Consider the following 25,664-nt stretch of genomic DNA (forward strand, 5'->3'; position numbering starts at 1 on the left):
ATTTCAGGAGCATCTGATAGGCCTGTACATGGGGATTGTTGTTATGTAGAGAACCATGGGGGGGGAAGCTCCTGCTGCAGCCGGGTGCCTTACAGCCAGAGCGAGCTTTGTAAGGCGGATGAAGGAACATGGCTGATCTCTCAGGACACTCACAGAAGATCTATTTCTTTTATATATTTCTTACAGATTTGTTTGGCAAATTCCTAGATTATCTAGAATAAGGAAGTTATCAAGGAGAGAGTAATGAAGACATCCCTGGTGGCCTAGGGTAGGTGATAAGATAATAGAGACATCCTTGGTGGTCTTGGGAAGTGATAGAGTAAAAAGACATCCATGGTGGCCTGTGGGAGAGGAGTGAGTTAGTGTAGACACCCTGGTGGTATGGAGTATTAGAGATCAATGGTATATATCCTGGTGGTCTGGGGTAGTAACGAGATCTATGGTAGACATCTTGGTGGTATGGAGTATTAGAGATCAGTGGTATACATCCTGGTGGTCTGGGGTAGTAACGAGATCTATGGTAGACATCCTGGTAGTATGGAGTATTCGAGATCAATGGTATTCATCCTGGTGGTCTGTGGGAGAGGAGTGAGTTAGTGTAGACATCCTGGTGGTATGGGGTATTAGAGATCAATGGTATACATCCTGGTGGTCTGGGGTAGTAACGAGATCTATGGTAGACATTCTGGTGGTCTTAGCTATTGACAAGATCAATGGTAGATATCCTAGTGGACTGGGGTAGTTCAAAGATTAATGGTCGACATCCTGGTGAGGTGAGGTAATGAAGAGATCAATTGCAGACATCTTGGTTGTCTGGAGTAGTAAAGAGGTCAATGGTTGACATCCAGATGGTCCTGGGTAGCGAAGAGGTCAATGGCGGACATCCTGGTGGTCTTGGGTAGTAAACAGTTCCATGGCAGATATCCTGGTGATCTGAGATAGTAAATAGATCAATAGTAGACATCTAGGTGGTCTTGGGTAGTAAAGAGATCAATGGTAGACATCCTGGTGGCCTCGTGTAGTGAAGAGATCCATGGTAGATATCCTGGTGATCTGGGATAGTAAATAGATCAATAGTAGACATCTAGGTGGTCTTGGGTAGTAAAGAGATCAATGGTAGACATCCTGGTGGCCTCGTGTAGTGAACAGTTCCATGGTAGATATCCTGGTGATCTGAGATAGTAAATAGATCAATAGTAGACATCTAGGTGGTCTTGGGTAGTAAAGAGATCAATGGTAGACATCCAGATGGTCCTGGGTAGCGAAGAGGTCAATGACGGACATCCTGGTGGCCTCGTGTAGTGAACAGTTCCATGGTAGATATCCTGGTGATCTGAGATAGTAAATAGATCAATAGTAGACATCTAGGTGGTCTTGGGTAGTAAAGAGATCAATGGTAGACATCCTGGTGGCCTCGTGTAGTGAAGAGATCCATGGTAGATATCCTGGTGATCTGGGATAGTAATGAGATTAAAAGTAGACATCCTGGTGGACTTAGCTAGTCAAAAGATCAATGATAGACATCCTAGTGATCTGGGATAGTAAAGGGATCAATGATCGACCTACTAGTGGTCTGGGGCGGTGAACTGTAAAATGTCTCCTGGTTCTGGGATGAAATATTTGGTATATTGATGTCAGCTTGGGCTCCCCCTCTATTTAGGGTATTGTCCTGCCTGCCCCTGACTCCGGTATATGGCCAGGAACATATTGCAGTTTTTTAATATTTTTATTTGCGTTTTTATGGAATTTTCGTGTCAATATAATCTGAAATGTGACTTGCACAAATGTGTATAAAAAAAACCGAAGGAGCAAATTGTCCAAATTCCACTCTTGGGCCATGGAGTCTGTAATTGCTACAATGTAGAAACCATCGTGTAACCATGAATACTGAAGATTTAGATTTGGACGGCTGAAATGTTGGATTTCCGCTTCTTATAGCACCAGAATGTAACCGAAAAACAAATTCCAAAATGAACAGATGAAAACGGCCACGATCCACGTACAAATCTATAGTGCCACATGTGACATCTGTGATCACGGCATGTGGTGGAGCGCCATGATATGCCATGACAGGGGTGATCATGTTTATACAAATTAAAGGGGTTGTCCACTTTTTACAATGGTCCCCTAATCAGAAGTTGTCTGGCTATTGAGACCTCCAGAGATCAGCTGTAATCTGTAAGGAACTTTGTAGCAGGTATTCAATTTCCCTACAGCACTCCCACAGGCGAAACGAAGCATTACAGACTGTCCATGTAACCCAAGGATGTGCTGGGTCCTCCAGGATGAGAGACTCTCTTTGTAATTGATCTTGGCTCAATCCGATTGATGCATAATATACAAGACTACAACAAACTTTTTGTCTTCGTACCCTTCACCGGTTTCTTTGACTTTTTTTGCTCAATTTTTGAGTAGGAGGAGCCTAAAACAAGCCTGTGTAGAAGAGAGAGGAAGTCCATTGTACAGCAGGTACTATATGGTAGCCTCCAGACTGGGAATACACTAGAAAGGACCTCAAAAGACATTAAAGGGGTTGTTGTCCATTTTTTATTACCCTTGTCTCCTGAACATAGGTTGTCTGGATACTGGGACCTCCGTCGATCAGCTGCAATCTGTAAGGAACTTGGTAGAGGGTGTTCAATTTCCCTGCAGCACCCCCACAGGGGAAATGAAGAATTACAGGCTTCTCATTAATATAAGGACATGCTGGGTCCTCCAGGATGAAAGACGCTCTTTGTAATTGCTCCAAGCTCATGGACCCTGCGGAATACACTAGAAAGGATCTGAAAAAAGAGCAAAAACTTGGGTACACCATGCTGTCGTTATGGGGGTAGGCCTCACCCCCGAGTCCTCCGGAAATAAATAGCTGTGAATGACTGGGCACGGGGAGGACAAAAAGATCAACAAGACAGTCCCTTTCTCATTGATCATTTTTGGGACGGCTGTGCGGTAAAGGCACGCATACCTGACACTGGTCACACACGAGTCTGCACTCCACAGCCATGGAAAGTTCCGGAAACTTTTGCATTTTTTTTTTGTCTCCTAAAAGGAAACATCTGTTAGAAGATTCTTTTTGGTTCTGGCTTTCTTGAAGCATACTTGGAATGACAAGGATCGCCGATTGTCTCCAGAGTGCAAAGTCTCGCTTTTCTTCCATCAGAAACTCTCCGTCCCCTACTTTGTCCCACAAGTATTGATGTTTTTTCCATCCGAGGCATCTTCCACCAGTGACACGTGATAGTCCGTAGAGAGGGTGAAGTGCGAGATGCAACCTATAAGGCCTCCGATGTACTGCCGGTTGGTGTGTAAAGCGATCTCCTTCATCCCGCCTGGAAGGCAAAACCAAAAACTATCATATATTGCTGGGAATACATCCTATAACTATATACTGCAATTTTCACTCTGATGACTAAGCCTAATAATAGACAGACAATTGCCAATTTGTAGGTTTTTGCAGCAATCACTTCAATTACATCACAGTAGAAGATAACTTTCCCATACGCCTCAATGAGTCACCTCCAGTCTATTGTTGCCAATATATCAATATTGATGGAATTAATGGTGGCTCACTGATACTATCTATAGAGGTGTTATCTTCTATTGTAACCTTGTCTGTAATGTAAATGAGGCATCTGCTGCAAAAAAAATCTGCAAGGTAGCAGTCTATTATTAGGCTTAGTTGCTAGAGTAAAAGTTGCAGGATGATATTTTTCCTGTTTAGGCCATAGAGGATACTGGTAGATTCTAAAATGTAAATTTTTTTAAGTTACTCACCGACATAGAGATCCCCATTAATATTCAGCTGCCGCATTAATCCCGGAGATTTTCCGGTCCTGGCCCCATAGTCATCTACCGTCACCTTCCCGGACTGACCGTCACTAGAACATATATCTGACATCATACATCTGTCATGACATTTACATATGCCATATATCATGGGACACTATGAGACCCTCTTACCGCACGGCCTTGATCCGGTGCCATCTGCCGTCATTGAACGTCCCGTTCACCATTATAGAGACCATCCCACTGCCCAAATTATAACTGTGGAGAGAAGGAGAGCAGGTGAACACCCCCGACCCATACAATGGATTGGTCCATACAATGTGATATTCCATAGAGAGCCATATACACCGGGGGGCAGGGGGTTATATTCACCTGAACATGAGGTTTCCATCTTGAAGGCCCAGTGAGATGAAGTCGCTGTTCGGCCTCATGGGACTGTCCCCCCTCCACATTAGTAGTCCGTCCTTCACCGTCGTCTTGAATCTCATGAATATGTTTGTCCGAGATCCCGAAACTCTGAAAAACATCAAAAACAATGGTAATGGCGGCCATGACATCTACGTCAGCAATAAATAGAGGACATGATGGGTCAAGGGGCTGCAGTACATCTTATATAATTCTAAATTCCTGCAGCGGCCACTAGGGGGAGCTCCAGAGCTTACTACAGACTGTTTATACAGTGAACTCTATGATAAGTCTGCAGTAAGCTCCGGAGCTCCCCCTCGTGGTGGCTGCAGGCAGATAGGTTATCGTGTAACTCAATGTGGGGGATCTGGAGCTCTGTATCAGCACAGCACTATAAAGGTATATACAGATCAGCACCTTCATGATACACCCCCTGACCCGACTCACCTTTTTAGAATCTCCCGGCTGTCGTAGATGAGATAACTGCGGCCAATGAATTGTGGGATCTCGATGGCCTCTGTAATGACTAAGAACAGCGGAGGTGGCGTTACATTTGCGCCTGGATTCTGCTCAGTACACCTTACCCATCATTGCTTCATCTCGTGTATAATCTGCACTGCATCAACCAATGATAGGAAATAGAAGAGACGCCTCAATATGGACACACGTCACAGACGAATCATTGGGCTCCAACATGGGGCTCCCCAACTCGTGGGATACTACCACACATAGCATGCTGGGAGTTGTAGTGTTGGAGAGCCACAAGCTCAGGACTAATGATCTTTTTTTCTACAAAGTCTACTATATACCTCCTATACTTTCTGCTCGCTACCACTATACGGACCCTCTAGGGGGCGACTCCATGAAGGCCCTGGTTATCACTTAAGCGCTGCACTGGCAGTTGGTACCACTAGGAGGCGCCAATTCTATGCTGTCTGGACCAGCTGACTACTCCAGGGTGGGAGATACTCTCCTCCATCCCGGCTCATAGGGCAGCAGACCCCAACCCCAGTGATGTCCATTATATTATAACAGGTCTCATATACAGGCTCTGCGGCCACATGTGGTAAGTCATTGGTCACACTCTACTTACTATTGATGCAGTAGTTTCCACACTCTGCAACCAGTCAGCAAAGAAACAGAACAATGAAAATCAGGGAAGAATCTCTAGTACAATATAATATAATACATCCATATACTACACTGTAATACACATATAATACATCCATATACTACACTGTAATACACATATAATACATGTATACCACACATGTAATAACCATATAATACACTCACTGGCCACTTTATTAGGTACACCATGCTAGTAACGGGTTGGACCCCCTTTTGCCTTCAGAACTGCCTCAATTCTTCGTGGCATAGATACAACAAGGTGCTGGAAGCATTCCTCAGAGATTTTGGTCCATATTGACATGATGGCATCACACAGTTGCCGCAGATTTGTCGGCTGCACATCCATGATGCGAATCTCCCGTTCCACCACATCCCAAAGATGCTCCTCTATTGGATTGAGATCTGGTGACTGTGGAGGCCATTGGAGTACAGTGAACTCATTGTCATGTTCAAGAAACCAGTCTGAGATGATTCCAGCTTTATGACATGGCATTGCATTATCCTGCTGAAAGTAGCCATCAGATGTTGGGTACATTGTGGTCATAAAGGGATGGACATGGTCAGCAACAATACTCAGGTAGGCTTTGGCATTGCAACGATGCTCAATTGGTACCAAGGGGCCCAAAGAGTGCCAAGAAAATATTCCCCACACCATGACACCACCACCACCAGCCTGAACCGTTACCGATACAAGGCAGGATGGATCCATGCTTTCATGTTGTTGACGCCAATTCTGACCCTACCATCCGAATGTCGCAGCAGAAATCGAGACTCATCAGACCAGGCAACGTTTTTCCAATCTTCAATTGTCCAATTTCGATGAGCTTGTGCAAATTGTAGCCTCAGTTTCCTGTTCTTAGCTGAAAGGAGTGGCACCCGGTGTGGTCTTCTGCTGCTGTAGCCCATCTGTAGCCTCAAAGTTGGACGTACTGTGCGGCGTTCAGAGATGCTCTTCTGGCTACCTTGGTTGTAACGGGTGGCTATTTGAGTCACTGTTGCCTTTCTATCAGCTCGAACCAGTCTGGCCATTCTCCTCTGACCTCTGGCATCAACAACGCATTTCCTCCCACAGAACTGCCGCTCACTGGATGTTTTTTCTTTTTCGGACCATTCTCTGTAAACCCTAGAGATGGTTGTGCGTGAAAATCCCAGTAGATCAGCAGTTTCTGAAATACTCAGACCAGCCCTTCTGGCACCAACAACCATGCCACGTTCAAAGGCACTCAAATCACCTTTCTTCCCCATACTGATGCTCGGTTTGAACTGCAGGAGATTGTCTTGACCATGTCTACATGCCTAAATGCACTGAGTTGCCGCCATGTGATTGGCTGATTAGAAATTAAGTGTTAACGAGCAGTTGGACAGGTGTACCTAATAAAGTGGCCGGTGAGTGTATATATATATATATATATATATATATATATATATATATATTACACATATACTATACAGATACTACATATGCTACTGCTACACATATAAAACATATACTACAGGTGTAACACACACATATAATACATATAATACACCCACATATAATACATATGCTACATATACTATATGGGTAACTCACGGGTAATACATATAATACACGTATAATACATATACTACACATATAATATATATACACTACACAAGTAATACATATACTACACATATAATATACAGTATATACTACACATGTAATACATATACTACACATATAATATACAGTATATACTACACATGTAATACATATACTACACATATAATATACAGTATATACTACACATATATATATACTACACATATAATATACAGTATATACTACACATATATATACTACACATATAATACATATACTACACATATAATATATATACTACACATGTAACACACATGTAATACATATACTACAAGTGTAACTCACGTGTAATACATATGCTACACATGTTATACACATATAATTCATGTATATTTATTACACATATAAAACATGCATACTGCACATGTAAAACACATATACTATATAAGTAATACACCTAATACATCCTTACACTGTAACACATACTAAACATGAAACATTCATATGATACACATATGCTGTACATGTAATACACATATAGCACATACAATGCATATGTAATACACATATATACTACATACATGATACATGTAATAGATCCTTACACTTGTAAGACATATACTACACATGACACATTGCTATGATACATATATACCGCACATATAATACACGTATAGCACATGTGTTTGCGCAGCAGACGCTTTTACCTTTCTGACAGTTCTTGCCATCGAAGCCCAGGGGGCAGTCACACTCGTAGCTGTCATGTTTGGGTCTACAGCTCCCCCCATTGGCACATGGCACATTGGCGCAGGGATGGAGCGTGTTCGCGATGTTGACCCCAGAGGTCAGACCGTGCACGAGGTTCACAATCCTGTCGTTGAGTATTAGCTGTGTGCAAAGAAAACCAGACAGCAGGCTTATAGTCTGTACACTGGAGGGAATACATGTCAGGTATGAATGTGGAGCTGTTCCTGCAATCCCCTCCAGGGGGCGCTCACTACATGGGAATATATACAAGTCTATCATAAACACATAGTCCTTGAGCTCTCTCTAGTGGTGGCACAAAGAACTTCTCAGATTTGGACTACTCACCTTCTGAATACTTCCACTAAATGGCCGCAAGACTCCAGAGTTTTTCTTGACGGTATCGTAGTCAGGGACGCCCCCGATATAGATGTCAGGGTTACACTTGATTTGTGTGAATCCGCCCTGGAATGGAAAGTGACTGATATAAGATTATTTGCAGTGTGGAGACAGGGCTGTATTCACATTGTTTGGCTGCTACAGTACGTTTCGTTGTCAGTCTTGACGCAGTTTGGTCACAATTTACCAAGGTTTGAACTGAATGACTGAATGCACCTTTATGTAGTCAGGACACCCACAGCAGCGGGAGACGAGTGTGCTGGTCCTGAGGGGGGCAGTGACCGGTGTACAAGTGGGTTGTATCATAGAAGATGGACGGTGTGTGACAAGGTCTGTGTCATCAAGTGTGTTGGAATAAAAGATTGTGCAGCTAGGCAGACACTAGGAAAGATGGCAGCAGAAGGACAGGAGTGTACTGATCTTGAGGGAGGCAGTGACCTGTATACTAGTGAGAGGATGGGACTGTGTGTTACAAGGATGGCGTCTTGCAGGGGGTTGGAATAAGAGATTGTGTTGCCATTCAGCCTGTGAGAATGATGACAGCAGAAGGACAGGAGTGTACTGATCTTGAGGGAGGCAGTGACCTGCATGCTATTGTGGTTATATTAGTGAGGATAGGACTGTGACATATTGTATATATGTCACAAGGCTAGCCTCATACAGTGAGTTGAAATAAGAGATTGTGTTGCCTGTGAGAATGATGACAGCAGCAGATTAGGAGTGTGCTGATGTTGCAGGAGGCAGTGATCTGTCCACTTTTCTGAATATTTTAAGTGTGGAGAGGGCAACATGAGAAAGAAGTAGTTTTATGGGATGAGAATAGCATGTGATTGACTGGAGTATTTCAATGTTGATAGCAGAAGTAAAAGAGTGTGTTGATTTTGAGGGAGGAAGTGACCTGTGTACTTCTATGATGATATGAGTGAGCACAGGACCATATGTAACAATGATAGCGTGATCAAGTGTGTTGGAACAGAAGATTGTAGCAAAGCAGACTAACAGAATGCTGACAGCGGCTGTAGAAGAGTGGACTGATCTTGAAGGAGGAAGTGACCTCTGTCCTCATATAGTTATATTAGTGAGCACAGGACTGTATGTGAAACAGTAGTGTCATATCATGGGTTGGAACCAGTGGCGTAACTACCACCATAGCAGCGGTAGCAGCTGCCACAGGGCCCGGGACATTAGGGGCCCGGTGACAGCTGCTACCGCTGCTATCATTATGCTCGGAGGTCTTTTCGGACCCCCGAATATAATGATCGGGGCCCCCTGTTGATGGAATACTTTCCACCAACAGGGGGCCCCGAAGCTGCAGCAAAGGCTGAGACACAGGAGCTGCAGGTCTGGCTCCTGTCAGCGCTGCAGGACGCTCTCCCTCTCCCCCCCCCTCCCTTTCTCTGCTGTCCTCTGCCCACCAATGAGAGGAGGGGGCGGGGCTTATCCCTGCCGTCCTGCACAGAAGAGAAGAGGAAGAAGCTGCTCCAGGAAAATGAAACTAAAGCTACACAGGTACGTACTGGGGTTACTTATTAATGTCAGGCATATGGGGGGATTACTTGTGTTTTAGTAACTCCATGTGCCTCATATTAATAGCAGTTAACCCTATCATCTCCCTCACATTAACCCCTGTTTGCCTCACCATAAGAGTTACTGATATGTGAGACATATGGGGGTAATAATAATGAAGATACTTTATTATTACCTCCATGTCTCTCACATATCAGTAACTCTTATGGTGAGGCTTACAGGGGTTAATGTGAGGGAGATGATGGGGTTAACTGTTATTAATATGAGGCACATGGAGTTACTAAATTGTAATGCACAGGGCCAGATTTTTTTTTATCCACAATTTGTCCTGGTATAGCGGTCAGCGGGTGACGTGACAGTATTTAGTCCTGTAGGGGCCACTAAGGGACATAATACTGTGTGCAGGGGCCACTAAGGGACATAATACTGTGTGCAGGGGGCCACTATTGGGTATAATACTGTGTGCAGGGGCCACTAAGGGACATAATACTGTGTGCAGGGGGCCACTATGGGGTATAATACTGTGTGCAGGGGCCACTAAGGGACATAATACTGTGTGCAGGGGCCACTATGGGGCATAATACTGTGTGCAGGGGCCACTATGGGGGATAATACTGTGTGCAGGGGCCACTATGGGGCATAATACTGTGAGCAGGGGCCACTAAGGGACATAATACTGTGTGCAGGGGCCACTATGGGACATAATACTGTGTACTGGGGACACTATGGGACATAATACTGTGTGCAGGGGCCACTAAGGGACATAATACTGTGTGCAGGGGCCACTATGGGACATAATAGAGCGCGCAGAAATGCGTAGGAGGGACTCGGTCGAGATCTTCGGTGTCGGGGGGGCCCCATGTCAAAAGTTCGCCACGGGGCCCCGCCATTCCTAGTTACGCCACTGGTTGGAACAAAAGACTGAGTATCTGTGGGGAGGATTACAGCAGCAGAAGAGGAGTGTGATGATCATCTGGGAGGCAGTGACCTCCCAGTTTACTGATTGTTAAATATAGAGGGGGCCATGTGGAAAAAGAGCAGTGATAAGGCACAATATCATGAAATCAACTAGAGTATAGCAATAATAGCAGCAGCAGAAGTGCTGTTCTTGGAGGAGGCAGTGACCCCTGTAGTTGAATAATTATATGAGTAAGGGCAGGACTATATGTGACAAGGATAGTGTCATGCAATGTATTGGAATAGACGATCATGTAGACAGCAGCAGCAGAAGAGTGTGTTGATCCTGTGGAGGACATTAACTGTGGAGAAGGCTGCATATGAAAGGACCAATGTAATGAAAAGCGATGAGGAAGGAAATCATGGCCTAAATTAAATTATCACAGTAGTGACAGCAGAAACAAAGAATCAAGCTGACCTTGCAGGAGGCAGTGACCTGTGTTTGTATGTGATTATATTAGTGAGGATAGGACTGCATGTGACAAGGGAAGTGTTATCGAGTTTGTTGAAATAAAAGCTTGTGCAGACTTTTGGAAGAGACAGAATACCATAGAATTAACTGGATTATTGCTTGGATTACAGCAATAGAAGAGTGTGCTGGTCTTGAGGGTAGCAGTAACCTGTTCATCCATTTAATTGCATTAGTTAGGGCAGCACTGTATGTAAGAAGGATAGTGTCTTTAAGTGTGTTGGAAAAGAATATTGTGTAGAGAAGCAGAAGGAGGTAATGATGACAGCGACAGTAGAAAAGTGTGCTAATTTTGAAGGAAGCAGTGACCGGTGTACTTGTAAAATGATATTAGTGAGCACAGGACTGTATGGGACAAGTACAGTGTTATGTAGTTTATTGGAATAAGAGATTGTATAGACTGTGAAAGTCATGACAGCGGCAGAGGAGTGTACTGATCTTGTGGGAGACAGTGACCTTCCACTTATCTTAATATGCTAAGTATAGTGAGAGCTACATGTGAAATGAGCAGTATTAGGAAAAGAAATGAGGCAGAATAACAGCTGAATTATTGCTATAATGACAGCAGGAGTAGAGGACTGTGCTGATCTTGAGGGTAGCAGTGACCACCATACTTGTGTGAATATATTAGTGAGGGCAGGTTGTATGTGACAATGATTGTATCATGTAGTGGATTTGAATTGAAAGCTATATAGCCTAGAAGATTGTGGGAATGTTGACAGCAGCAGAACCTGAGAGTGCTGGTCTTGCGGGAGGCAGTGACCTGTGTAGTTGCACAATTATATCAGTGAGAGCAGGACTGTATGTGACAAGGATAGTATTATGTAATGTGTTGAAACAGAAGATCTTGTAGCCAGACTGTGCGAATGATGGCAGCAGCAGAAGAGGAGTGTGTTGACTTTGTAGGAGGCAGTGACTTGTCTATCTGAAATGATACTATTGAGCATATGGCTGCCATGACAGGCCAATGCCATTGTTTGTACAATAATGAACCATCGAATACCCAATAAATGATGGATATGGTGACAGCAGCAGGAGGTGACTGTGTTGGAAGACCAGCCAACACAACTTGTGTGATATGTATAGTATTGTGGAGACTGGATACAATTGTATCCTGAAGTTTTTCAACACAAACCTCAGACGTTCCTTCTACTTGCTTTTGGTTGTCCACCTGTAAGAGGCCATTCTTAGCTGTCCGGGAGACTCGCACTTCATGCCACTGCCCGAGGCTCACTGGCTTTTCGCTTCTGAATCAAAAAATCAGGATAAATCTTTTAGAAAATGGGCAGGAGGAGCAGAAGGAGGGTCACCATTCACTGCATGTAGTTACCGTATCACCGCTGTCCCGGAGCCGCAGTCGAACCTGAAGACCACGTAGCCGCTGGCCATGGTGATGGATATAAAGTCCTTGCTGTCGGTGTCGTAGCTGTAGAGGATGGTGCCGTCTTCTGCGTCTGGGCGGAACGTCATGTCAAACTCCATGAAGGAGAGGTAATGGTGCGGCACGAACGGCCATCGCGTCACCGCAAAGGAACGGGCAGACTCATTGAACTGGGGGATGGCCAAGACGAATGCTGCAAGGAGAGGCACAATGGATTCAGGAGAAGTCAGTCAAATTTAAAGGGGGGGGGGTCACAGGATTTCCGGGCACCGCACTGATATAAAGGCTGTACAAATAGACTGCAATAGGAAGAGACGATCGATAAAGTCACAAGAAAGGCCAGGACAGGGGGAGGTGAAGGTAAGAAGTGACCTGGGGAGTCACCTCCAAACCACAGCCAAAAAGACTCCAAACAAGAAGAAGCCCGAGGAGGAAACTGAGGGAAGTGTTTGTCTCTGAGTGTGTGATGTAGCACTTACCCCTGATACTGCCTAGTACCACTTCTCTTACCCCAGATACTGCCTAGTACCACTTCTCTTACCCCAGATACTGCCTAGTACTACTTCACTTACCCCACATACTGCCTAGTACCACTTCTCTTACCCCGGATACTGCCTAGTACCACTTCTCTTACTATAGATACTGCCTAGTACCACTTCTCTTACTATAGATACTGCCTAGTACCACTTCTCTTATCCTGGGTACTTCCTAGCACCACTTCTCTTACCCCATATACTGCCTAGTACCACTTCTCTTACCCCAGATACTGCCTAGTACCACTTCTCTTACCCCAGATACTGCCTAGTACCACTTCTCTTACCCCGGATACTGCCTAGTACCACTTCTCTTATCCTGGGTACTGCCTAGTACCACTTCTCTTACTATAGATACTGCCTAGTACCACTTCTCTTACCCCAGAAACTGCCTAGTACCACTTCTCTTACCCCGGATACTGCCTAGTACCACTCCTCTTACTCCCGATACTGCCTAGTACCACTTCTCTTACCCCAGATACTGCCTAGTACCACTTCTCTTACTATAGATACTGCCTAGTACCACTTCTCTTACCCCGGATACTGCCTAGTACCACTTCTCTTATCCTGGGTACTGCCTAGTACCACTTCTCTTACTATAGATACTGCCTAGTACCACTTCTCTTACTATAGATACTGCCTAGTACCACTTCTCTTACTCCCGATACTGCCTAGTACCACTTCTCTTACCCCACATACTGCCTAGTACCACTTCTCTTACCCCACATACTGCCTAGTACCACTTCTCTTACCCCATATACTGCCTAGTACCACTTCTCTTACCCCAGATACTGCCTAGTACCACTTCTCTTACCCCATATACTGCCTAGTACCACTTCTCTTACCCCAGATACTGCCTAGTACCACTTCTCTTACCCCAGATACTGCCTAGTACCACTTCTCTTACCCCAGATACTGCCTAGTACTACTTCACTTACCCCACATACTGCCTAGTACCACTTCTCTTACCCCAGATACTGCCTAGTACTACTTCACTTACCCCACATACTGCCTAGTACCACTTCTCTTACCCCAGATACTGCCTAGTACCACTTCTCTTACTATAGATACTGCCTAGTACCACTTCTCTTACCCCACATACTGCGTAGTACCACTTCTCTTACTATAGATACTGCCTAGTACCACTTCTCTTACCCCATATACTGCCTAGTACCACTTCTCTTACCCAGATACCGCCTAGTACCACTTCTCTTACTATAGATACTGCCTAGTACCACTTCTCTTACCCCAGATACTGCCTAGCACCACTTCTTTGCACCAGACAAGGGCATGTGTCCATGGTGCCAGGTGGACCCTCAGATAGGCAGTTCGGGGGCTCAGTGGTTTGCACTGTAATGTTGCAGCGCTGGAGTCCTGGAAAGGAGTTTGTATGTTCTCCCCATGTTTGTGTGGGTTTCCTCCAACACTCTAGGGACATCCTGATAGGGATTGTAGATTGTCAGTCCTATATGGGACAATGCCATACCTCCCAACCATCCCGATTACCGCGGGACATTCACGATTTCGGTGTTCTGTCCCGCGGTCCAGGTCGGTGGGAGGTTTGTCCTGATTTCAACTCAGATCTGCGTCCGGAGGACGAATACATACACGAGAAAAGCAGAAGCTGTCACAGCTCAGCTCCTTGCTTTGCAGCGGTGCTCCAACTAGTGGCTGTGTAAGCACGATGTGATGACGTCACGTCGCGCTTACAACTCTGTGAGTAAAACTGCGGAGAGAGAGCGGCGGGGGAGCGAGGAAAAGGTGAGTGTACGTGTTTTTTTGTGTTAAACATTGAGGTGGAACATAATGAAGGGGGGCTATGAAACTGGGGGCAGATAAGGGGGGGAGGGAATGGCATGAATCTGGAGGCAGAGATGGAGAGGACATGAATCTGGGGGCAGAGATGGAGGGAGGACATGAATCTGGGGGCAGAGATGGAGGGGACATGAATCTGGGGGCAGAGATGGAGGGGACATGAATCTGGGGGCAGAGATGGAGGGGACATGAATCTGGGGGCAGAGATGGGGGGACATGAATATGGGGGCAGAGATGGGGGGGACATGAATCTGGGGGCAGAGATGGAGGGGACATGAATCTGGGGGCAGAGATGGGGGGACATGAAACTGGGGGCAGAGATGGGGGGACATGAATCAGGGGGCAGAGATGGGGGAGACATGAATCTGGGGGCAGAGGTGGGGGGACATGAATTTGGGGGCAGAGATGGGGGGACATGAATCTGGGGGCAGAGATGGAGGGGACATGAATCTGGGGGCAGAGATGGGGGGACATGAATCTGGGGGCAGAGATGGGGGGGACATGAATCTGGGGGCAGAGATGGAGGGGACATGAATCTGGGGGCAGAGATGGGGGGACATGAATCTGGGGGCAGAGATGAGGGAACATGAATCAGGGGGCAGAGATGGGGGGACATGAATCTGGGGGCAGAGATGGGGGGACATGAATCTGGGGGCAGAGATGGAGGGGGGACATATAATTTACGGGTGACTGTAGGAGGATTATACTATGTGGGGGCACATGAAAAATTAATGAGAATGGGCGGAGTCAACATAAAAGTGGGTGAGTCTAAATTTGCCGCGGCGTGCTACGTGCGCCGCACACTTTGTCCCTCTTTCAGTTCTTACACAGTTGGGAGGTATGGACAATGTTTGAAAAGTGCTGCGGAATATGATGGCGCTATACAAGTAATAATAGGGGAACAGTAAGAAAGTAATAAGCAGACTGCAAAAAGTCTTATGAAGAATGTAAATTGTATTATTATTAGACTAGTGGACACATAAAGGGATCACAGATCTGATCTGCATTACCGGGGCAAGAAAAAATTCTCACCAGAAATGTATACGTCAGATGTTAGAGACCTCATTCCTCAGTACTAGAGCGCCACCTAGTGGTCAGACATTGCCCTACAGCACTTCATTTACACTTCAGACTATGTAATGTACAGACAATTATCATGGAGAGGTTTCTTTGCCTCCTGATCCTACATCAATCACAGGAAGGGGGCGCTCTGTACCCCAGTCATAGGTGTTAGGGCGGATAGTGACATGTGACACTGCAGGGAGCTCCTGAAATCTTATGGAGCCAAGAACCCCACTTACCTTTATCCTTAATTTTAGGTAAGAGGGTTGGAGCCAGAAAAACCCCAATAAAGACAGACCCCAGACCAGACCCCTAAACTAATACAGACCCCAGACCAGACCCCTAAACTAATACAGACCCCAGACCAGACCCCTAAACTAATACAGACCCCAGACCAGACCCCTGAACTAATACAGACCCCAGACCGGACCCCTAAACTAATACAGACCCCAGACCAGACCCCTAAACTAATACAGACCCCAGACCAGACCCCTAAACTAATACAGACCCCAGACCAGACCCCTAAACTAATACAGACCCCAGACCAGACCCCTAAACTAATACAGACCCCAGACCACACCCCTAAACTAATACAGACCCCAGACCAGACCCCTAAACTAATACAGACCCCAGACCAGACCTCTAAACTAATACAGACCCCAGACCAGACCCCTAAACTAATACAGACCCCAGACCAGACCCCTAAACTAATACAGACCCCAGACCACACCCCTAAACTAATATGGACCTCAGAGTCACAGACAATACACGACACTCGCCCCGGGGTCAGGTGTTATCTGGGGAGAGGTAACTATTTTGATAGGGCACCGGGGAGATCTAGCTGCTCATCCTTTAGGTCTCCCTTGTCTTTGGAGGCTCCGGACACCCGGGAGAGGTGATATATAAATCTACACGTTTTCATACACTTGGCCCCAGTGGGCTCGGCCTCACCTTCCTCGCAGTGACGTCCCTGATATCCCAGAGGACACAGACACATGTAGGAGTCAGCGGACCTGGAGGTGCAGGTGCCGCCATTCACACAGGAGGCGTCATCACAGACCCCGATACTGCAGTCACCTGCGGACCATAGACAAGAGGGTTATAGACAGATACAGAGTGCACCCTATAGGACTGCTATATACAACAACTCACCCACATCCGCTCCACTGAGGGCCCGTCCCAGGGGCCACTGTCTCATGTCAATGTTCCTGCCATTCACAGACAGAGACTGGACACAGCCCTTAAAGCCCCGATTGGTCCCTGCTGATTTTACCAGCCAGTAGATGCTGGGGGCGCCACCGAGATAAAAGGGGGTCCTGAAGGTGATCTTACTGTACTGACCCTGGAGGAGGCGAGAAGAAACCAATACTGTCATACAATGCAGATTACTATAGATGGGGATCTATCTATCTATCTATCTATCTATCTATCTATCTATCTATCTATCTCCTATCTATCTATCTATCTATCTATCTCCTATCTATCTATCTATCTATCTATCTCTCTATCTATCTCCTATCTATCTATCTATCTATCTATCTATCCGTCTCCTATCTATCTATCTATCTATCTATCTATCTCCTATCTATCTATCTATCTATCTATCTATCTATCTATCTCCTATCTATCTATCTATCTATCTATCTATCTATCTCCTATCTATCTATCTATCTATCTATCTATCTCCTATCTATCTATCTATCTATCTATCTCCTATCTATCTATCTATCTATCTATCTATCTCTCTATCTATCTCCTATCTATCTATCTATCTATCTATCTATCTATCCGTCTCCTATCTATCTATCTATCTATCTCCTATCTATCTATCTATCTATCTATCTATCTCCTATCTATCTATCTATCTATCTATCTCCTATCTATCTATCTATCTATCTATCTATCTATCTATCTATCTCTCTATCTATCTCCTATCTATCTATCTCCTATCTATCTATCTATCTATCTATCTATCTATCTATCTATCTCCCTCCTATCTATCTATCTATCTATCTATCTATCTATCGAACAACTGAAATAAACATCAGGATAAGATTTTACCGGAGATCTCCCAGACACCGCCGCGCCATTGTCTAGCTTGATCCAGCCATTTAGACCTTCTCTGTACAGTGTTACAATGTGCCAGGTTCCTGGTTTGATTTTACTCTCACTTGTGATGACTGCCGTCCCAGTGCCGCAATTATACCTGGAAAAGAAGAGGTTAATTGTATAATTGTACAAAAATAGGGAAATCCAATTGATCCATTAATCCATTGATATTGTCTAAAAGTGAATCTTCAAGATTGAAAATTATGTGCAGGTTAAATTGTATCTATCTGCAGTCACCACTAGGGGGAGCTCCGGAGCTTACTGTGTACTGTATAATACCACAGTATGCAATAGGCTCTTGAGCTCCCCCTGGTGGTGGCTGCAGGAAGCAGAATTTTACAATGCAATTTATTTATGTCTGTGCAGGGGATTTGGAGCTTTGTATCGGATCTGTGACCACCATAAAATATATAAATAAATTATACGGAACAGAATATTGAACGATTTACATTATCATGGTCTTCACTCCGAAATATCTTCTCTAGGTGTCTTACCGGAACTGGACGCTTCTGCGAATAATGGCCAATGACATGAAGTCTCCTCGGCCGTACTCATTTTCCCCACAGTAGAGAAGTAAGCCGTCGTCACCTTGAGCCTGAAAACCAACATGGACACATAAGGCTCTGTCCAGAGACCCACATCATCACAGCTAATCCTTAAAGGGATTGTACAGGTTTCGAAAAACTTGGCTGCTTTCGTCCAGAAACAGCGCCACACCTGTCCACAGGTGCAGTGAGGTATTGCAACTCCTTCACTTCAATGAAGATGAGCTGCAATACCACCTATGGACATGTGTGGCGCTGCACAGACTATCTGTACCCTGAATTATTGCAAGCCAGCTAAGCTGGAGGGGGCCTGTCTGCCAACAAGCTTGCTGACTGTTTCTAATGACTTCCAGATGAGCTTCCAGAATGATAATCTGTATATACTGCTATATACTGTATATCGGCAGCAGGTGGCCATGTCCTACGTGACACCATACATTACCTTGAACTCCACAGTGATTTGGAAGGTCTGATATGAATTCTTCAGTGGCTCGAATGTCACGTATGAGTGACCGTAAAACTGCGGATACTGAACGTTAATATCTGAAATAGAAAATGTTACATATTCAGACTGGTCACAGGCCATGAAAAATAATGTGCTTCCTGCATCCGCCACTAGGGGGAGCTCAGGAGCTTACTGCGTACAGTTTATACATTAAATTCTATCATCACACAGTCTGCAGTAAGCTCTAGAGCTCCCCCTAGTGATGACTGCAGGAACACAGACTGTTATCCTGTAATTCTTTGCAGAGGTTTTGGAACTTTGTATCAGAAAAACAAAGGATTGACCACTATAAAGTTATATCAAGAAATAATTCAGAACTGAATTTTGGACCTAATGATAAAATTTGGAGAGTCCCTTTAAATTTTTGGTTGCCTAGAACCACTTTACGTCCTATTGGTCACAAGGTTTATCTTGAGGGTGTACCGCTCAGGAGTCAAGGAAAGTCTAACTTGACCCCAGCTTTGTTTTATTACATTACTTACACATTACTATATGCAAAAATAATTTGCCTTTCAGGAATCGGGAAAAGTTGGGTGCTGAATTTGACATGGGTTCAGTTCCTTTTGGAATATCGCTGGTTAATAGTAATGGTTATTATCTAATATAGTCCATCATTGATCTGGAGGACATGCGGCCGAGGCTACGGGGAAGGTCATGTGAATGCCCCATATGTACAATGTGCCCGCGGGTGGTGGGAGAGCCGTGACGCACCGCTATGTCCACATTGATCTCATAACAAGCACATGGGACGTGAGATCTCGGGGCAGAAGATGAGGCCGCGCTGCAAAACTAGACCCAGCCTGGTGACCTAAAATAAACCTGAAAGGCCATGTATAGAGACATATGGACGGGGGACCCCTTTATGAGGCAGAACGGGCGGTGGTCTACTCTGCAGAACCTAGAAGAACCAGAGAAGAACCCCCAAGACTAGTACGATGAAGTAGCGCACAACCTATATAGAAGGCCATACCATGCTGACACGTCTCTCCGCCTTTCCCGAGGTTACAGTGGCATTGTGAGCCCCCGCGGTCATAGTCATTAAGACAGAAGCTATCGGCTGGGCAGACAGTTTCTTCACATGCCAGATCGAAGAGTCTTGGAGGAGAAACCATTGTATTTTTCCTAGCAGGTCTTGTGGTGGTGGCTCTAGTAGTGGTGGCTCTAGTGGTGGTGGCTCTAGTGGTGGTGGCAGTCGTGGCCGTAGTTGGAGGAGTTGTCGTTGGTTTTGCCATGAATGGAGAAGTCACAGTGGCCGCCACAGTGGTCGTTCTCAAAGGGACTATCTTTGTGTAGGTCCCCGGAGTCATCTTAGAGTCTATCACAATTTTTTTGTTGCCTCCTCTACTACGAGAAAGTGGTTTAACCTGTGGAGACAGTCACAGAGACTTAAGAAGTCCTCCAAGAAGAGGAGACAAGAACATCCCTACATCCTACCAGAAATTCCCGAGCCAAAAATTGCCAAACCTAAAGAGATCTACCAAGATAAGGAAGACCTTCTAGGGAGACCATTAAAAGGATCACCAAAACTATTTTTGTTTGCCCACTTGACCAAGCCAAGTGTTTAGTCCAAGCCAGAGGTCAGTCACCATCTTATGCTCGTCTGCGTAGAGGGCTGATGGGTGCACCATGAAGACAATAGGGCACAGCTATGGGCTCCTACATGAAGACCACATATGCCACCAGCCAGGGTGTAGTAAGAACCCAACACTTCAAATTCAACTTTGTATCTAGGATTCTTCTACAGAATCTGAGGTTACTTCTCCTCCAGCCCCAACGTGTTCCTAGATGTGACATCACTTCCAGTCTGGGTGACCACCATCTCATTCCTTGTATCCACACGTGCTCAGGTAGTCACAGCAAGTTCTATACGTTACAAGACCTCTCCTGAGATTTTGTTTAAGGTTCCTCCCATTTAGGACAAAAGGGGTCAAGTGCAGGAACAAGAAAGATTGGGGAGACCTCTATATTTCTAGATCCAAGACAAATAATAATAATACAATTTATACATATATTGCCAAAATATTCCGCAGATATTTCACATTGGGTTAACCCTCTCGCAAATTATTCTATGTGACCCCCCCTCCCCCGCATTATCTTCTTGTATATCACCGTAGGTCATTTCCTATCCCTCTATGGGATCTCATGCTCTTATATGTCAAATCAGACAGCGAATTAGTTCAAGCCTTCGCTCCGGTACACGCTCGCCTCTCTGACGCTCTTGGTAAAGGTTAAAGGTATCGGAGTCTTATATTACTACAGTCCGTACATCAGATCTTATCTTGTAATCTGACATTACCTGGAATTACAAGAATTGTCCTCGTCTAGGAATCATCTCCTATTATATTCAGTTGTTTCGGCGTTACCTTGTTCAATCAGATCTAAGGCTGAGTGGGCTATTTAAGGAATCTTCTTCCATAGGAAGGTGCCTTAGCAATCAGGTTCCCTGATTTTGGATCTTTTTATTATACCTGATTCTGCCTATCCTGACCTCTACCTTAATGACCTTTATGAACAAACTCTGCCTGCCTTGACCTTTGTCTGGATCTCCATCATGAATGAAGTTTGCGTTTCCTGAGCTCTTTCTGGATTACCATTATGAACAACCTCTGCCTGCCCTGACCTGTCTCTGGATTACCATTATAAACAAACTCTTCCAGCCTTGACCTCTGTCTGGTTGCCATTGTGAGTGAACTTTGCCTGCCCTGAGCTCTATCTAGATTACCATGTAGAACAAACTCTGCCAGTCCTGACCTTTGCCTGGATTACTACCATAAAGGAACTCAGCTTGCCTTGTCCTCTGCTTGCCGGGTTTACTATTATGAATGGACTCTACCTGCCCTGACCTCTGCTTGGATTATGAAAAAACTCTGCCTGCTCTGACCTTGGCAAGTCTCTTGACTAAATTTTTGTCAGTCCCTTGGTTCTGAGGCTTCACTCAACCAGGTGATAGCAACCTGGTAAAGTGATCTCCAGATCCCCCACATGGGGATTAAAAAGTGACAACCAGAGGACTACATAGACGACACCCCTTGGAGTTGCCCAAGTCAAATCTGTTGACACAGGGAGCGCCATACCAGCAACGTTACAGTGATTACATAATAAATATTATTACATTTACATAAATTAGCAATTTGCCGAAACATATCAATGTACCATGAAAGTGATAACCAGGGCACAGAGATCAGATGTACCTAAGACCTTGTGTTATAGGCATAATGTCCTGACCGGTCACATAGTAATAACATACAAAGATAATAAACTCTGCTGTATACTTACATCATCTATGTAGATATCATCATCAGAGTCATCAATGTTGTATCCGTCATCATCCCCTGTACTAGGGTCTGTAACATATCCGTCCACATATCCTCCAGATCCCAACTCATCGCTCCCTGCAATGAAAGAGATAGGACTGGAAATGACTGGGATGACCTATAGGGGGCACTGCTATAGAACAGAACTGAAGGAGTGAATGAGTTATAATTATTACATACTACAACCCCCATTATCCAATATATTGGCAGGAAGCTGGTGATTGTGCTTTTCCTTTAAAGAAATCACATAATAGAGTTCTTGTAGCATGGGTATGTTAAGAGCAGGACTAGGGTGGGAATTGCTATTTAACCACAGATATCATACAGCCACCACTAGGGGGGAGCTCACTACATATGGATTAAGGAAAATGTTTGTTTTGGTACCGTGTTAGCCAGTCATAATGATGACAGAATATGACGTTTCGAAGCTTCCTCTGAGCTCCTTCTTCAGATATAGCTAAAAACACTTTCTAGAGGCTGCATATTTATAATGATTTATTATTATTATTTATATTATGATTATAAATATGCAGCCTCTAGAAAGTGTTTTCAGCTATATCTGAAGAAGGAGCTCAGAGGAAGCTTCGAAACGTCATATTCTGTCATCATTATGAGTTAGCCATTAAAAACGGTATCACCTACTGAAGACTTACATATGGATTATACAGCCACCACTATGGGGAGCTCACTACACATGGATGTATACAGCCACCACTACGAGGAGCTCACTGTATATGGATTATACAGCCACCACTAGAGGGAGCTCACTATATATGGATTATACAGCCACCACTAGGGGGAGCTCACTACATATGGATTATACAGCCACCACTAGGGGGAGCTCACTGCATACAGATTATACAGCCACCATTAGGGGGAGCTCACTACACATGGAATTATACAGCCACCACTAGGGGGAGCTCACTGCATATGGATTATACAGCCACCACTAGGGGGAGCCCACTGCATATGGATTATACAGCCGCCACTAGGGGGAGCTCACTACATATGGATTATAAAGCCGCCACTAGAGGGAGCTCACTACATATAGATTATACAGCCACCACTAGAGGGAGCTCACTGCATATGGATTATACAGCCACCACTAGGGGGAGCTCACTGCATACAGATTATACAGCCACCATTAGGGGGAGCTCACTACATATGGAATTATACAGCCACCACTAGGGGGAGCTCACTACACATGGATGTATACAGCCACCACTAGGAGGAGCTCACTGCATATGGATTATACAGCCACCACTAGAGGAGCTCACTATATACAGATTATACAGCCACCACTAGTAGGAGCTCACTGCATATGGATTATACAGCCACCACTAGAGGAGCTCACTACATATGGATTATACAGCCACCACTAGGGGGCGCTCACTGCATATGGATTATACAGCCACCACTAGAGGAGCTCACTATATACAGATTATACAGCCACCACTAGTAGGAGCTCACTACATATGGATTATACAGCCGCCACTAGAGGGAGCTCACTACATATAGATTATACAGACACCACTAGAGGGAGCTCACTGCATATGGATTATACAGCCACCACTAGGGGGAGCTCACTGCATACAGATTATACAGCCACCATTAGGGGGAGCTCACTACATATGGAATTATACAGCCACCACTAGGGGGAGCTCACTGCATTATGGATTATACAGCCGCCACTAGGGGGAGCTCACTACATATGGATTTATACAGCCACCACTAGGGGGAGCTCACTACATATGGATTATACAGCCGCCACTAGGGGGAGCTCAATGCATATGGATTATACAGCCACCACTAGGGGGAGCTCACTGCATACAGATTATACAGCCTCCATTAGGGGGAGCTCACTACATATGGAATTATACAGCCACCACTAGGGGGAGCTCACTACATATGGATTATACAGCCACCACTAGGGGGAGCTCACTACACATGGATTTATACAGCCACCACTAGCAGGAACTCACCATTTATTCATTGTACAGCAACAACTAGTGAGAGCTTACTACACATGGCATTATATACTCACCACTAGGGGGAGCTCGCTGTATATATTTACGTAGCTTGAATCCCAAAATCTCAGTGTAGTGAGCTCCTCCTAGTGGCGACTGCAGGCAGATGCTGTCATTATTTGATAAGCAGGTTAGTACTTGGCCCCCTCTCCACAGAGGCCCCATGGTAATTCTGCGCTCGGCCTCTAGGGTACACACGCTACCCGCATTGGTGCCTCCTGAGGATGCAAAAATGTTGTTTCCCGCACATTCCCTCCGCACTTGGCTCGGAGATAAATCCGCATAGAGAAACATTTCAGATTTTTCCAATCAATACGATGAGCATTGGAAGTGAATTCAATTACAGCGTCTATAATAGGCCTTGTGCCGGGCGAGGACGTAACGATCGCTCCACAGGACTGATCGATGCCGACATCGCGCCCCCTCCCCATTATATGTATTTCCTGCTTATTATAACCCGCCGCTGCCTTTTCATATAGTTGTGATGGATTGAAAGACAGAAGGCGCGTTGGATGGCGTCCGCGGCGCCTCTTGTGTACGGGATTATGGAATTAATGATAGAACATTACATAGAAATAGTCAAAGGAGGAAAATAAAACGTAAAAAATCCACAGACAATCAGAAGTATTAAGATGGCGGTCACGTCTCCTTATTTTACACAGCGACTCAAAATACACCGTTCAATGGCGATCGGCTGCAAGACGTGCGGATAATGGGAGGTGATCAGTGTAGTAATGGACGAGATAACAAGTGTTTAGTATGGGGCGGCGCACGGGATTGCGGCATAATTACGGTATTACCGTGTCTAAAGAGTCACCTCTGTATTCAGTAAGACCGTGTTCAGACTAATGCAACTATTACACAAGTTTCTCCATATAATCACCTCCCCAGCACATATCCATACAAGTATATACGCCATAGACCAGTGATCCTGGATTGTCTCAGCTAATGTTACTTTACAGTTACTCCTGGCAGAATCACATGTAAAACCAGTAGTAGTAACAATGGATAGGGGAGGGGCAGATATCTGCTTATTGTACACGCCCACAGCCTGAGAGACAAATGTAAAATGAGCAGAAGCCATAATGGGACTATACAGCAGAAAAACTGATAGGGCATCATGTATGAGACTTACAGAGTCATATAAGAGACGGCCCAGCAAAACCCCGAAGATCAACTGGTCATGAAAACTGAGGGACGCTCTAATGTTTACAGCAGTTACTGTGACTTGCAGGTAACTCCAAATCACCATGAAGTCCTAGCCATAAAGTGAAGCTCAAGCGAGCGTAAAATCACTATATTATATGGATCTACAGTGTAAGTATATGTATTATCCCTGTACTGTGACATCACTGTGTGTATTATCCCTGTACTGTGACATCACTGTGTGT

The 25,664-nt window shown here is 45.0% G+C and overlaps 1 protein-coding gene and 1 long non-coding RNA gene across 2 annotated transcripts in view; one reads left to right on the forward strand and one right to left on the reverse strand.

Moving 5' to 3' along the window:
• The first annotated feature begins 238 nt into the window (after positions 1-238).
• LOC142197349 (uncharacterized) lies at positions 239-1,352 on the forward strand. The gene is made up of 4 exons (XR_012715314.1): positions 239-354; positions 590-620; positions 699-728; positions 1,089-1,352. It is a non-coding gene; the product is annotated as an uncharacterized LOC142197349 (long non-coding RNA).
• A 1,086-nt stretch (positions 1,353-2,438) lies between these two features.
• Positions 2,439-25,664, reverse strand: part of EGFLAM (EGF like, fibronectin type III and laminin G domains) — an 85,762-nt gene continuing 62,536 nt past the window's right edge. The window contains exons 8-24 of the mRNA XM_075267579.1: positions 22,209-22,324; positions 19,903-20,296; positions 18,870-18,970; positions 18,377-18,477; positions 17,835-17,979; positions 16,926-17,115; positions 16,725-16,850; positions 12,313-12,556; positions 12,118-12,229; positions 7,979-8,095; positions 7,594-7,774; positions 5,285-5,308; positions 4,639-4,717; positions 4,159-4,302; positions 3,961-4,044; positions 3,775-3,878; positions 2,439-3,329 (exon numbers count right to left, since the gene is read on the reverse strand). Of these exons, the coding sequence (XP_075123680.1) occupies positions 3,175-3,329; positions 3,775-3,878; positions 3,961-4,044; positions 4,159-4,302; positions 4,639-4,717; positions 5,285-5,308; positions 7,594-7,774; positions 7,979-8,095; positions 12,118-12,229; positions 12,313-12,556; positions 16,725-16,850; positions 16,926-17,115; positions 17,835-17,979; positions 18,377-18,477; positions 18,870-18,970; positions 19,903-20,296; positions 22,209-22,324 (2,417 nt within the window). The 3' untranslated portion in view covers positions 2,439-3,174. The remainder of the gene's footprint in view (positions 3,330-3,774; positions 3,879-3,960; positions 4,045-4,158; positions 4,303-4,638; positions 4,718-5,284; positions 5,309-7,593; positions 7,775-7,978; positions 8,096-12,117; positions 12,230-12,312; positions 12,557-16,724; positions 16,851-16,925; positions 17,116-17,834; positions 17,980-18,376; positions 18,478-18,869; positions 18,971-19,902; positions 20,297-22,208; positions 22,325-25,664) is intronic.

Source organism: Leptodactylus fuscus, chromosome 1 (genome assembly GCF_031893055.1).
Source record: "Leptodactylus fuscus isolate aLepFus1 chromosome 1, aLepFus1.hap2, whole genome shotgun sequence".
Lineage (NCBI taxonomy): Eukaryota > Metazoa > Chordata > Amphibia > Anura > Leptodactylidae > Leptodactylus > Leptodactylus fuscus.